This window comes from Lissotriton helveticus, chromosome 5_1, assembly GCF_964261635.1.
Source record: "Lissotriton helveticus chromosome 5_1, aLisHel1.1, whole genome shotgun sequence".
NCBI classification, from domain to species: Eukaryota; Metazoa; Chordata; class Amphibia; order Caudata; family Salamandridae; genus Lissotriton; species Lissotriton helveticus.
In genome coordinates this window covers 1,640,312,798-1,640,329,111 of record NC_136065.1, presented here as the reverse complement: position 1 = coordinate 1,640,329,111, position 16,314 = coordinate 1,640,312,798, and the positions used below count along the sequence as shown (strand labels likewise).

At 49.3% G+C, this 16,314-nt stretch overlaps 1 protein-coding gene across 1 annotated transcript in view; it reads left to right on the top strand.

The window, feature by feature from the left end:
* LOC144752744 (uncharacterized) overlaps positions 1-16,314 on the top strand; it is a 339,420-nt gene that overhangs the window by 73,209 nt on the left and 249,897 nt on the right. The window contains exon 6 of the mRNA XM_078640601.1: positions 8,832-8,844. Coding sequence (XP_078496727.1) covers positions 8,832-8,844 — 13 coding nt within the window. The remainder of the gene's footprint in view (positions 1-8,831; positions 8,845-16,314) is intronic.

Sequence of the window (16,314 nt, the reverse complement as noted above, 5' to 3'; positions counted from 1 at the left end):
GTGACCGGTGTTATTACATGTCGGAGCAGAATGAGTGCCGACGCCCAGACCTCTGCTCAGAAGCCTGTGACCGATGCTATTACATGTCGGAGCAGAATGAGTGCCGACGCCCAAACCTCTGCTCAGAAGCCTGTGACCGATGCTATTACATGTCGGAGCAGAATGAGTGCCGACGCCCAAATCTCTGCTCAGAAGCCTGTGACTGGCGCTATTACATGTCAGCACAGAATGGGTGCCGACGCCCAAATCTCTGCTCAGAAGGCTGTGACTGGCGCTATTGGAGAAGTGTGGCTCAGGGGTTAGAGGCAGCAGACCCGGAAGCTGAGATAGTTCCTGGACCAGGGTTCAATTCCCTGCCTCGGCGGGGTCTTGGGCTAAAAATTCCACGGACTCGATAATTCTCGCCCCGGTGCCTCCTCGACTCATGGGTTCACACTCTGCGACTCTGGGCAATAGCTTGCTTAATCTCCACAACGGCCCCTCGCGGCGGGATGCCTGACTTTCACCTTGTGGATACCCTGCTATCTCACAGGGGAATACCAGGAAGGGTTCCCTAAGCAAGCGCCGGGACACCCACTGCGGGTAGCTGTGCGCTATATAAGCTCAACTACATTTACATTTACATTTACATTTACATTTACATTTACATGTCAGTGCAGAATGAGTGCCGGTGCCCAAATCTCTGCTCAGAAGCCCGTGACCGGTGCTATTACATGTTGGAGCAGAATGAGTGCAGACACCCAAATCTCTGCTCAGAAGCCTGTGACTGGCGCTATTACATGTTGGAGCAGAATGAGTGCAGACACCCAAATCTCTGCTCAGAAGCCTGTGACTGGCGCTATTACATGTCGGCGCAGAATGAATGCCGACGCCCAAATCTCTGCTCAGAAGCCTGTGACCGGTGCTATACATGTCGGCGTAGAATGAGTGCTGACGCCCAAATCTCTGCTCAGAAGCCTGTGACCGGTGCTATTACATGTCGGAGCAGAATGAGTGCCGACGCCCAAATCTCTGCTCAGAAGCTTGTGACCGGTGCTATTACATGTCAGCGCAGAATGAGTGCCGATGCCCAAATCTCTGCTCAGAAGCTGTGACCGGTGCTATTACATGTCATTGCAGAATGAGTGCCGATGCCCAAATCTCTGCTCAGAAGCTGTGACCGGTGCTATTACATGTCGGCGCAGAATGAGTGCCGACGCCGAAGTCTCTGCTCAGAAGCCTGTGACCGGTGCTATTACATGTCGGAGCAGAATGAGTGCCGATGCCCAAATCTCTGCTCAGAAGCCTGTGACCAGTGCTATTACATGTCGGCGCAGAATGAGTGCCGGCGCCCAAATCTCTGCTCAGAAACCTGTGACCGGTGCTATTACATGTCGGCGCAGAATGAGTGCCGACGCCTAAATCTCTGCTCAGAAACCTGTGACCGGTGCTATTACATGTCGGAGCAGAATGAGTGCTGACACCCAAATCTCTGCTCAGAAGCCTAGACCGGTGCTATTACATGTCGGAGCAGAATGACTGCTGACGCCCAAATCTCTGCTCAGAAGCCTAGACCGGTGCTATTACATGTCGGAGCAGAATGTGTGCCGACGCCCAAATCTCTGCTCAGAAGCCTAGACCGGTGCTATTACATGTCAGCGCAGAATGAGTGCCGACGCCCAAATCTCTGCTTAGAAGCCTGTGACCGGTGCTATTACATGCCGGCGCAGAATGAGTGCCGACGCCTAAATCTCTGCTCAGAAACCTGTGACCGGTGCTATTACATGTCGGAGCAGAATGAGTGCTGACGCCCAAATCTCTGCTCAGAAGCCTAGACCGGTGCTATTACATACCGGCGCAGAATGAGTGCCGACGCCTAAATCTCTGCTCAGAAGCCTAGACCGGTGCTATTACATGTCGGAGCAGAATGACAGCTGACGCCCAAATCTCTGCTCAGAAGCCTAGACCGGTGCTATTACATGTCAGAGCAGAATGTGTGCCGACGCCCAAATCTCTGCTCAGAAGCCTAGACCGGTGCTATTACATGTCGGAGCAGAATGAATGCCGACGCCCAAATCTCTGCTCAGAAGCCTGTGACCAGTGCTATTACATGTCGGAGCAGAATGAGTGCCGACGCCCAAATCTCTGCTCAGAAGCCTGTGACCAGTGCTATTACATGTCGGAGCAGAATGAATGCCGACGCCCAAATCTCTGGTCAGAAGCCTGTGACCGGTGCTATTACATGTCGGAGCAGAATGAGTGCCGACGCCCAAATCTCTGCTCAGATGCCTGTGACCAGCGCTGTTAAATGTCAGCGCAGAATGAGTGTTCTTGAATCTACCTCATGCATCTTTACTCCACTTCCGGACACACTTGTCCCTTTATCTCACTCTTGCAGGTCCTGATTTCCTCCTTTGTGACAGTTTTACTGTCTGTCTCTTGCTTGGTCTCAGGCAAAGCCTGATGAGGAAAAGTAAGTGCTGGTCCCCAAAAATGAGTGCCTGTGGCCCCCACTGGCAAACACCAGCTCAAACTAAGCAGTGACACCAACACTTATCTGTGGGACTGCAATACTTAGACAGCACTACACTTCTCTGCAGGAACTGCACTACTTTTAATAGATGGCACCCACAATTCACTTGCAGGGCTGCACTACTTGTAACAGACAGCACAAGCGCTTTTTTGTAGGAACTGCACTACTTGATAACGGCTGCACTAAGACTTCCCTACAAGATTGCACAACTTGCAATAGGATGCCACGAGCACTTATCTGCTGTACTGCACTATTTGTAATACACAGCAGTACATTCCTCTGTAGGACTGTATTGCTTGTAATAGGATAAGACCAACACTTCTCTTCAGGACTGCAGTACTTGTAAAACACAGCACCAGCACTTTTCTGCGGTACTGCACTACTTGTATTAGGATTTGCACTTCCCTGCAGGACTGCTCTTCTTATAATATGACAGCATCAACACTGCTTTGTTGGACTGCAGTACTTGTACCAGAGAGTACCAGCACTTCTCTGCAGGACAGAGACCTTTTCTTCCTGACTGTAAGTCAAGCTGCTCCCAGGTTCTAACTTTAAAGCTCACTGATGAAGCCTAAATAGGGCAAAACCAGTCTGGGTTTACTTGAGCTCCTGTTCAGACAGAATCTGGGTTGCAGTTCCAACTGGACGGTTCCTGTTGGAGAAAGGATGATCTGCATATGGCTGGTCTCTGTCTGAAGTGGCACGTAGGGTGAATATCGATCGATGCACTGGGGATCACTGACATAATATCGAATTCACAAATATAGAATTACCAAAATATCGAAGAAAAAATATAGAATGCAAAAATATCGAATTCCTATCTACAAGCAGGTAAGTACAAAAATATTGAATCAAAAATATTGTTTTAAAAAATATAGTTAGTCAAAATATCGAATTTTGTTTAATAGTCTTAAAAGTAATTTAAAATTAATGAAATAATAAATATAACATTTACTATTACCACTCCAGTGAGTGCAACAGTAGGGAAAGCGCTGGATAGCGTAGGGGTAAAAATTACTATTCCCACTCCAGTGAGTGCAACAGTTGGGAAAGCGTTGGATAGCGTAGGGGTAAAAATTACTATTCCCACTCCAGAGAGTGCAACAGTTGGGAAAGCGTTGGGTAGCGTAGGAGCAAAAATGACTATTCAATATTAAATTACTTACCTTCAATTTGATATTTTTCACCACTATATTCTGTCCATTCTATATTTTGACTTCCATATTTTGTCTTGTTACCTGTAATAATGCACCGCACAAGGACACCCTTCGTGCAGCCCAAAGTTCACGTGATGATGTGTCAGAGTGGGCGGAGTTACTGATAGCGCGCCATTTCATCCACTGCTGTTGCCAGTGCTGGGGAGGAAGGTGATGGCCATCAAGGTGAAGTTCCCATGGCTTGCACAGTTCAAGCATGTTGGCATGTTGGTATGCTATTGTGAACAGTGCCGGGCAGTGGAAGCTGCTGTCCAGCTGTCCCCACCTGGAAGGTGTCAGTATGGGAAGAGATACTGAAGACAGGAAAGCAGGCAGAGAATCCTGGGAACAGGGGTGTAACACAAGCCCCTGCAGTGGGAGAACCCCAACTTCTTCAGCCCCCCCACCCCCAATCCTTCAGGGGGCCACTTTCAGCCCAAGGTGAAATATTGTATGTGAGATATGGGAGACTCAGGAGCACCTTGTCACCTTCTGCAGGGGCCCCTTCATGTTGCGTTACACCACAGCCTAGAAAGCCAACAAATCAAAAATCTTTGGGGTATATTATCAAGACAGGCGATACAATTATCACCGTATTAGCTGCAGAAGGTGCAAACAAAGACCCTTTATGTCTCAATCAGTCCATAAGGTACTGGGATTTCATTGCTAATTAGTTAATCAAGTTAATATCTAGCGCTGCTTTCCATAAAGCTAAGGTGCAAAGTTTTCCTAGTTCTAATACAAGCCCATAAAACGAGGCTAATGAGCAGCCTATAAAAGGCTCTGAAAGGCTCTTTAAAAAGTAAAGTGCAACACAGCAGTGTTTAAAATTAAATCGTTTTACAATAGGAAGAATAAACCTTGCACAAACTGTTTTATAAAAACCTCAAAATAGAACTAATATGTATCAAACGATTTTTCATTCGCAAATGCTGCGATTTGCAAAAATACAGTGTTTGCGACTGAAAAATTGCTAAACGCGATGTATGAGCTGCTTTCTCATCGCAAAATTAAGGAATCACAAAATTTGCGATTCCTTAATTTTGCGTAAGCATTTAAGGTATCGCAAATTGCGATTCCTTAAATGCCATGTATCAAGCACCCAAGTTGTGCAATTTCTCATTAAGAATATATACATATCGTCATGTGATCAAGGGCCAAGGGGGCCCGAAACGCGTCATGGCTAAGGTGCGGGGTTATTTCCACGAATAAAATATTTGCACCTTCAAATTTTGGGTCCGCTGTCGTCCTTCCAATTCCTCAAGGTGTTGACTTTCCTGTATATATATATATATATATATATATATATATATATATATATATATATATATATATATGAGAGAAAATGAAACAAGATTGGATGATGCGTTAATAGCACATGTACTTGTGAGATTGGCTGCACTAAATAGGGGAAATAATGGTAACACACATATACAAAAAAAAAAAATTGTAAATTAATGTTTTGCACTGGAATAACTGTGGTATAGTTTGCCTATGAAGTAACACAATTTAAATATGATATAAACTTAAGAGGTCATAGTTTTGAATAAGCATAGTATTTTTAATGTGGTGATGGTTGGGGGGATAAGGTCTCCTTTAAAAGGACACTCTGTATACACTTCAGTATGGCCCTGTGGAAGGCTGCGGCTGAAACGCGTAGGCTATTTAATGCTGTTCTGATGCATTTGGTGGAATACATTTAAATGAATGAACCGGGTTAAGCAAAAGTTCAGATTGCTGCATACTGTTTCTGAGCTAATTTGAATGGTTTGGAAGATCTATTGAAGACGTGGCTCGAAGAAAACAACAAACTTACCTCAATATATATATCAAATACCCACGCACTCATCACCAGCAGACTTGAGTATGGCAACACACTCTCCGCTGGCATCACCCAGAAACTCTTCAGGAAACTACAGAACGTTCAAAACGCCGCAGCCAGACTGGTCCTCAACATCCTCCGCCACAGCCACATCACTGAACACCTCAAGAACGCCACTGGCTCCCGGTCTACAAGAGAAACACCTTCAAGCTACTCACACATGCCTACAAAGCCCTCCACGATGCCGGACCGGCATATCTGAACCACCAACCCTTATTCCACGTACGTGCCAGACACCTTCGCTCCGCCCAACTTGCCCTGGCCACAGACCCATGGATCCACATGGTAAGAGCCGGCAGAAGATCCTACTCCCACCTCGCCGCCAAGACCTGGAACACCCTGCCTCTCCACCTCAGGCAATCCCCGTCACGGACCCAATTCAGGAATGATCTCAAGACCTGGCTCTTCGACTGAACCCCTCGCCCAGATGAATCAGCCGCCCCCCTTCTAACCCCCAGTGCCTTAAGACTCTACGGGTGAGTAACTGCAGTATATAAATCCCTGAATGATTGATTGATATATGTCTTTATGTATGTATATAGCCAAAAGGCAGCGGAGTGCCCTAAAGGGTCGAAGGCTACCTTAAAGTCCATGAGTGATAGGACAGCAAGCTGGACTGTTCATGTTTTGTGATGAAGTGTTCTTTTAAGAGGTGCGTCTGCAGCTCTTGCCGACATAGGAGCCGCGTCGGGCGGTCCTAATGGATACGGAGATCCTGGGTGCAGAGATGGAAAAAGGCTTGCGGGCTCCTTTTTTCTTTTAAACACTTACGGCCTGATTACACTACGTGCTGTTTATCGCACCTGATAAATGACAATAGTCAGTAGTTCGGGGTGCACTAAATAGCACCGCTTACAAGTTAACGGGGAATACCACACCAAAATCTGCATGGTGCGGTAAATACCGTACATATTACCCCTGTTAAATTTCAGCAGGTTTGACCTGCCAAAATGTAACAAATGTTAAGTTATTTAACTCATTCTATCATTATCCAATGTATTAAATAAAGCCAAACTCATAATTCCGTCCCCTGCATAAACAGGGCTTTAGGCACAGGACAGAATTAACCACTAAACCTGTAATCAGGCCCGTAGTCTCACTCGGATGGTGTCCTGGCTGCGGGTGGGTTGAGGACCACCAGAGATGCTGAGCTTGTCTGCCAGATAAGCAGGGATGCTGGTCGTGCTGGCTTTGTAAATGATGCAGCTGGTTTTGAAGATGATGTTTTGTTAATTATGTTATGTTATGTTATAAGAGACTTATAACGTGCACAACTACTCTGGAGTATCCTGGCGCGATACAGACTCGTGCGTGTGAGAGGGAAAAATTAAAAGAAAACTTGTTTGAAAAGGTGGGTTTTTAGAAGTTTCTTAAAAACACCGAACTCTTGTGTATGGCATAAGGCAACTGGGAGATTGTTCCAAAGCACTGCTACCTTGACCGAGAGTGACTGACCCCCCAATCTGTAGCGTCGAAAGCGGGGGGTGGCCATCAGACGGTGCGAGGCAGAACACAAAGAGCGATGGGGAGTATAGAAGGACACTCATTTCCTAATATAGGATGGTCCCGAATCGTGCAGGGCTCTGTGTGCTAAGGTAAGGGCCTTAAACTGCACCCTCTGGGCCACAGGTAGCCAGTGGAGGTTACGGAGACGTGCCCTTCTGCGGTTTCTCTTGGAGATGTTAAATAAGAGTCTGGCCGCCGCATTTTGAATCAGTTGGAGTTTGTTCATTAGATAGCCTGGAGTGCTCAAACAAAAAGCGCATTAGCGTAATCTAAGCGAGACAGGATAAGTGCCCGGGCCACCATTTCATTGGCTGGCTGACTGAGCGACTTAAGTGTGCCGAAACAGACACCAGTGAGTCTCATGATGTGATCAGAAAATCTGAGTTCTTCCCTGAACCAAACCCCCAAATTTTTAACCGGGCCTCCCTCCGACAGTGGCCGGGAAAAATCCGAAGGCCACAAGGCCTCAACAAAGTTGGGCGGAAATTGGCCATATAGGAGGACTTCTGATTTCCCCTCATTGCATTTTAGCTCAGACTGCGCAAGCCATGTGAACACGGCGGAGAGGCAGTTCTGCGCAACGTCTGTGCGCAGATCGGAGCTGTAAATAAAAGCTGGGTGTCGTCAGCATAGGCCATAATTTTGGCCCCCAGCTCTTCAGCCAGTGAGATCAAAGGAGTCAAATAGATGTTAAAGAGCAAAGGGTTCAGAGTCGAGCCCTGAGGGACTCCCGTTATGACCTCTCTGGCCGAGGATGAAAAAGGAGGTATCCAGACCTGCTGGGTACGGGTGTCCAGAAAGGACTCCAGCCAGGAACGCACAACCCCCGAGATGCCAATGGCGGAAAGGCGAAGCTGGTGAGGAACGGTATTGAAGGCGGCAGAGAGGTCAAATCAAATCAGAACCGCTCTGCCGCCTCCATCCAAGGACTCCCTGATAGCCTCAGCCATTTCTACCAGAGCTGTCTCAGTGCTATAAGATGTTCTAAAGCCTGACTGGGCAGGATGTAAAGCCCCCGAGGGTTCCACAAAGGCATCTAATTGGCGAAAGACCACTTTCTCGCAGACCTTCGACAGTGCCGGTAATAGAGAAATAGGGCGATAGTTAGCAGGGACAGCGGGGTCCGCCGTCGGCTTCTTAAGTAAAGGTAGAAGCTTGGCTTGTTTCCACTGTCCCGGTACAATCGCCGCCTGAAGTGACCAGTTGAAAATGGTCGTTACCTCTGTGCAAACAACATTGGCCACTCCTGCTAGCCGGACACGGGTCGGAGGGCGATCCTGACTTAAGAGATTTCAAAATAGATAGAACGGTGGACTCCACAGCCGGAGTGAACTGTGAGAATGATGTGGTAAGGGGGATACAACGAGGAGGAACTGGGAGGGGGTTCCGCAAAGGTACCAATAAATCCAGGCCTTCTTGGATTATTGTATTTTATGAATAAAGAATTCAGATAACTCCTCACACCATCCTGCAGAGGCAGGGGTGGCCTTAGCTTCCGCACAGGGTGACATGAAGCTTTTAACAATAGAGAAAATCTATTTTCCGTTGTTGTTGGCCTTCATTATTCTGTCAGTATAGAAAACGCTCTTCGCTTCCATGACCGCTGTATAGTAAAGTCTCTGTGCAGCACGCAGCTCGGTCTTAGCAGAAGGACAATAGGCCGTCCTCCACTGACATTCCAACTTCTCACAGCCCAATTTCATCTCCTTTAAGACAAGGGAGTACCAGGGCTAAGAGGGAGAGAGCCGGTGAACCTTGGAAGAGAGAGGTTTGCCAGAGGATTCCACCCCGCGGGTGACTCATGTATTAAACCGGTCAACCGCCTCCTCCAGGTTGGCGGCAGGGTCGACCTGAGAGCACCTAAGGGCCTCCATTAATCCCAAGGTATCAACCTTACGGGAGAGGGGGCCAGGGGGAACCGGACGCCTACAGGAAGGTTTCTCGGTATTCCAAGAGAAGGTAATCAGTGAATGATCAGACCAGGTAACAGGCAGTGGAACGCCCACATGCAATTCAAAGTTTGAACAAACTAGGTCAATCAGATGACCTCTTGAATGGGTGGGCTTAGCGACCCACTGGGTTAGCTGTGTCAAGGCCAGAAGGTCCAAAAGGGCCGTGGCATCGGGGGAATCCAGGTTATCCAAATGAATATTAAAATCACCTAAGAGGAGGAATGTAGGGAAACGTAGAGCCCGGCAAGCGATAGCCTCCCCCAGAGTCTTTAGGAAGGCCCCGATCTGGCCGGGGGGCGGTAGATCAAAGTGCCACCCAGCGTATAATGGGGTGATAAGGTGAATGGAAAATCCAGGGCCTCACCTTCAGAAACCTCGATATAGGCCTCACAGGTGAAGGCCCAGTAATCTCTGAACGCCACCGCGGTCCCACCCCCTCTCCCCGTCGTGCTATCCACGCGGGCTAAGTGATACCCTCTGGGGACAGCAAGTTCAACCACCTGCTCACATGACTCAACAAGCCATGTTTCGGTGATGAACAATGCATCGAGCTTATAATCAACAATTAGGTCATACATGTTTTCTGCGTGTTTCACCATTGACCGGGCGTTAATAAGGGCTGCCAGCACCCCCTGCTCCTGCCCCACTAAACGATCCTCGCTAAAAGAGTCAATAGCCAGGTGAAAGCTGCAGTGATGGCACCCCCCGACCAGATCAAGAATGGCATCACAGCGTTTCTGACCTGTGCTAGACACCAGCTCAGTACGAGTATAGGCCACGAGTATAGGCTGATGCGGCCTGCACAGCTGTCTCTGGTACCCACATCCTGCACGGGTGTCTATGGTACCCACATCCTGCACGGGTGTCTCTGGTACCCAAATCCTGTACGGGTGTCTCTGGTACCCACATCCTGCATGCTGTCTCTGGTACCCACATCCCGCATGGCTGTCTCTGGTACCCACATCCTGCACCATGTCTCTTGTACCCACATCCTGCACAGCTGTCTCTGGTACCCACATCCTGCACGGGTGTCTCTGGTACCCACATCCTGCACAGCTGTCTCTGGTACCCACATCCTGCACGGGTGTCTCTGGTACCCACATCCTGCACAGGTGTCTCTTGCAACCACATCCTGCACGGGCGTCTCTGGTACTCACATCCTGCACAGGTGTCTCTGGTACCCACATCCTGCACAGGTGTCTCCATCACCCAGATCCTGCACGGGTGTCTCTGGTACCCACATCCTGCATGTCTGTCTCTGGTACCCACATCCTGCATGTCTGTCTCTGGTACCCACATCCTGCTTGTCTGTCTCTGGTACCCACATCCTGCATGGCTGTCTCTGGTACCCACAACCTGCACGGGTGTCTCTGGTACTCACATCCTGCACGGATGTCTCTGGTACCCACATCCTGCACGCTGACTCTGGTACCCACATCCTGCATGGCTGTCTCTGGTACCCACATCCTGCATGGCTGTCTCTGGTACCCACATCCTGCATGGCTGTCTCTGGTACCCACATCCTGCACCCTTGTCTCTGGTACCCACATCCTGCTTGTCTGTCTCTGGCACCCACATCCTGCATGGCTGTCTCTGGTACTCACATCCTGCACCCCTGTCTCTGGTACCCACATCCTGCACCCCTGTCTCTGGTACTCACATCCTGCACGGATGTCGCTGGTACCCACATCCTGCACGGATGTCTCTGGTACCCACATCCTGCATGGCTGTCTCTGGTACCCACATCCTGCACCCTTGTCTCTGGTACCCACATCCTGCTTGTCTGTCTCTGGCATCCACATCCTGCATGGCTGTCTCTGGTACTCACATCCTGCACCCCTGTCTCTGGTACCCACATCCTGCACCCCTGTCTCTGGTACTCACATCCTGCACGGATGTCGCTGGTACCCACATCCTGCACGGATGTCTCTGGTACCCACATCCTGCACAGGTGTCTCCATCACCCACATCCTGCACGGGTGTCTCTGGTACCCACATCCTGCATGTCTGTCTCTGGTACCCACATCCTACATGTCTGTCTCTGATACCCACATCCTGCATGTCTGTCTCTGCTACCCACATCCTGCACAGGTGTCTCTGGTACCCACATCCTGCACCCCTGTCTCTGGTACCCACATCCTGCACCCCTGTCTCTGGTACCCACATCCTGCATGGCTGTCTCTGGTACCCACAACCTGCACGGGTGTCTCTGGTACTCACATCCTGCACGGATGTCTCTGGTACCCACATCCTGCATGGGCGTCTCTGGTACCCACATCCTGCACGCTGACTCTGGTACCCACATCCTGCATGGCTGTCTCTGGTACCCACATCCTGCATGGCTGTCTCTGGTACCCACATCCTGCATGGCTGTCTCTGGTACCCACATCCTGCACCCTTGTCTCTGGTACCCACATCCTGCTTGTCTGTCTCTGGCACCCACATCCTGCATGGCTGTCTCTGATACTCACATCCTGCACCCCTGTCTCTGGTACCCACATCCTGCACCCCTGTCTCTGGTACTCACATCCTGCACGGATGTCGCTGGTACCCACATCCTGCACGGATGTCTCTGGTACCCACATCCTGCACAGGTGTCTCCATCACCCAGATCCTGCACGGGTGTCTCTGGTACCCACATCCTGCATGTCTGTCTCTGGTACCCACATCCTGCATGTCTGTCTCTGGTACCCACATCCTGCATGTCTGTCTCTGCTACCCACATCCTGCACAGGTGTCTCTGGTACCCACATCCTGCACCCCTGTCTCTGGTACCCTTGTCTACCCACATCCTGCGCAGGTGTCTCTGGTACTCACATCCTGCACCCCTGTCTCTGGTACCCACATCATGCACCCCTGTCTCTGGTACCCACATCCTGCACAGGTGTCTCTGGTACTCACATCCTGCACAGGTGTCTCTGGGACCCACATCCTGCACAGGTGTCTCTGGGACCCACATCCTGCATGTCTGTCTCTGGTACCCACATCCTGCATATCTGTCTCTGGTACCCACATCCTGCATGGCTGTCTCTGGTACCCACATCCTGCATGGTTGTCTCTGGTACTCAAATCCTGCACAGCTGTCTCTGGTACCCACATCCTGCACGGGTGTCTCTGGTACCCACATCCTCCACGTGCGTCTCTGGTACCCACATCCTGCACAGGTGTCTCTGGTACCCACATCCTGCACCGGTGTCTCCATCACCCACATCCTGCACGGATGTCTCTGGTACCCACATCCTGCACGGATGTCTCTGGTACCCACATCCTCCACGTGCGTCTCTGGTACCCACATCCTGCACAGGTGTCTCTGGTACCCACATCCTGCACAGGTGTCTCCATCACCCACATCCTGCACGGATGTCTCTGGTACCCACATCCTGCACGGATGTCTCTGGTACCCACATCCTGCACATGCGTCTCTGGTACCCACATCCTACACAGGTGTCTCTGGTACCCACATCCTGCACAGGTGTCTCCATCACCCACATCCTGCACGGGTGTCTCTGGTACCCACATTCTGCACGGGTGTCTCTGGCAACCAATCCTGCACAGCTGTCTCTGGCACCCACATCCTGCACGGGTGTCTCTGGCACCCACATCCTGCATGGCTGTCTCTGGCCCCCACATCCTGCACGGGTGTCTCTGGCACCCACATCCTGCATGGCTGTCTCTGGCACCCACATCATGCACGGCTGTCTCTGGTACTCACATCCTCCACCAGAGATGCTGAGCTTGTCTGCCAGATAAGCGGGGATGCTGGTCGTGACGGCTTTGTAAATGACGCAGCTGGTTTTGAAGATGATGTGGCCTGCAAGGGTGGTCAGTAGTAGTCTCTCGTCTTGTGGTTCTGATAGTTAGTGAGTAACCTGGCTCTGGCTCGCCAACCGACCCCTGCCCACATCACATCTTCAACAAAGCTGACTCCATCATCGCACCCCATCTCCGTGATGTCATCAACTGCTCGTTCAACTCTGCCACCTTCCCAGAAAGCTGGAAACCCGCCGAACTCAGCGCCCTACTGAAGAAACCCACAGCAGACCCCTCTGAACTTAAAAACTACCGACCCATATCCCTCCTCCCTTTCCCCGCCAAAGTCATTGAGAAAGCCGTCAATAGCCAGCTCGCCGCCTTCCTTGAATCCAACAACTCCCTCGATCCATCTCACTCCGGATTTCGAGCCAAACACAGCACCAAAACCGCCCTCATTGCAGCGACAGACGACATCCGAACACTACTGGATAATGGAGAGACAGCGGCTCACATCTTACTCGACCTTTCAGCCGCTTTCGACACAGTCTGCCACAGCACCCTTATACAACGCCTCAGCAACATCGGCATACAAGGAAAAGCCTTGGACTGGATCATCTCATTCCTCTCCGGGAGAACTCAAAGAGTCCGACTTCCCCCATTCAGTTCAGATGCCACTGAAGTCATCTGTGGAGTACCACAAGGATCATCACTTAGTCCCACCCTCTTCAACGTTTACATGAGCCCACTCGCATCCATCGCGCGCCAACACAACCTTAACATCATCTCTTACGCTGACGACACCCAATTAATCCTCTCCCTCAGCAAAGAACCTAACACCGCCAAAACCAATCTTCACGAAGGCATGAAAGAAGTAGCCGAATGGATGAATCATAGCCGCCTAAAACTCAACTCAGACAAAACAGAGGTGCTCATCCTAGGATCTTCCCCATCTGCCTGGGACGACTCTTGGTGGCCTTCCGCCTTGGGCACAGCACCCACACCCACAGACCACGCACGTAACCTTGGCTTCATCCTAGACTCCTCTCTCTCGATGTCCAGACAAGTCAACGCAGTCTCATCCTCCTGCTTCAACGTACTTCGCATTCTCAAAAAAATATTCCGCTGGATTCCCCTCGAGACAAGAAAGACTGTCACCCACGCACTGGTTACGAGCCGACTGGATTATGGTAACACACTATACGCCGGAATCACTGCAAAACTACAGAAAAAACTCCAACGCATCCAAAACGCATCAGCGAGACTCATATTGGACATCCCTCGCCAAGCTCACATCACCGGACACCTAAAAGACCTCCACTGGCTCCCCGTCCACAAAAGAATTACGTTCCGTCTTCTCACCCACGCACACAAGGCCCTCTACAATATAGGACCCGAATGCCTCAACACCCGACTATCCTTCTACAAACCCACCCGCCAACTAAGATCGTCCAATCAAGCCCTCGCCACAGTCCCGCACATCCGTAAATCCACCATGGGTGGCAGATCCTTCTCCTTCCTGGCGGCCAAGACCTGGAACTCACTCCCCACACACCTCCGCCTCACTCAAAACCACATCACCTTCAGAAAGGAACTTAAAACCTGGCTATTCGACAAATAATGAACCCCTGCCCCAAGCGCCTTGAGACCCTCTGGGTGAGTAGTGCGCTATATAAATGCCCGAACTTGAACTTGAACTTGAACCAGGTGTGACGTTTGTCTCGACTTGTTCAGGGTTTTGGTGGAGCCTTTGAGGGGCCTTCGCCTCCTTCCACATTATGGGAAATGCTTGGTTTCTATGCTGAATGCTGAGCACAGACCCAGAGACAGGGGTAGGACACGTTTAAAACCCCTTGAATGAAAATGTCAGTTACTTAGGGCCAGATTCACAGAACTAACTTAAGACAAAATCCTAAACTTACTACCATTTTGGTATTCACAGAAGGCTCTTACTCATTTTGGTACTCACAGAAGGCACTTACTCATTTCAGTATTCACAGAAGTTAGGAGTCCTAACTTTAGGACTCCTAAATGCCTTCTGTCAATAACGGAAGTCTTAAAGGCACATACATTACACAAAACTAGACAATACACAATAAATAGGACATATAAACTACATATAGTTAAAATTGTATTAAATTCTGATTTATACTGCCGATTTACAAAAAGTGTAAAAAGATTCATCCATAATATGTATTAAGATTCCATATTAAAAACATGAGACTGTACAAAAAACCCTTATGACAGAATAACAGTACTTGGCAATAAAGTGCGTGATCGAATAATCCAGGCCCACCTTAAAAATTTAGCTAGACCAACGGCCAGGTGGGGAGAGGAATCTGATTCAAGTATCCTCAAAGCTTCTGCGCTCCTCTGAGTACCCAGAGAAGAACAAACAGGTCTCAACCATTTTGATCGTGGGGCTGAATAAAGGGGACATACAAATAAAAGATGGGCTGTACTTTCCACCATGTCCATACAATTATGACATTTGTCTTCTGATACAGGAGCGCATTTATGGGTAAAAGCTCTTATAGGCAACGTTCCTGTTCTAAACTGAAAGTACAGTTTTCGATCCATAGGACTCTCTATTACGTCCCAATATGCTTCATAAGACGGCCATGACTTATGGACCAAAAAGCGGCCTGTCAGGTTGGTATTCATACCTCCCAGCTGGGAGGAAGATAGTACCATTTCCCAATATCTATCTTTCAACTGACGCTTTGAGGGAAAAGTTGCAGTTTCTGGGTCCTCCCATAAAAGACATAGGGGCATATTACCATGGGCCTTATCGCCGCTTTAGCGGGAATTTTTCCCACTAAAACGGCGATAATTTTATCGCCCTATTACCTAGCTGTCGCTAACACCAGTTAGCGACAGCTATTAGGAGATAGCGATCATCTTGGGGCCCACTTTGCATGTCAGCGATAATTATTGCTAATGACTTGCAAAGTGGGCGTGCCAAGATGTTAGCGACTGGAAACAGTCGCTAACGTCGCTATCTCCTATTACCTACTTTTGGAAATAATCACGCTAAGCGTGATTATCTCCAAAAGCTAACGCCTGCCCTGAGCAGTTCTTAGCCATGTTATCCAATGGGAGGTGGATAACATGGCTAAGAGCATTGTCACGATAATGCATGAATATCGCTGATTTTACAGCGATATTCATGCATTTCGCACGATTTTTACCGCTTTTGAGATAAACCTTGATAATATCAAGGTATCTCAGCGGTAAAAATCGTCGGAGCGCGGCGATATTATTATACCCGCTAACCAAGCTTACCGATAATTAGCGCTATTGCTTGGTAATATGCCCCATAGATCCAACTTTGCCAAGAGAGACCTTAACTCTTTTAGCCACTGGATTTAATGGAAACGATCTACAAAAATCACGTCCTTCAAACCCTGGGCATAGTGTGCAAGTTCTGGGGTGGTCCAGATTGGCCTCCAATACAACAGTGGGCGTAATCTTGCCATATCCATCACATTTTTCCTGCCTAGGTCTAGGCGGAGG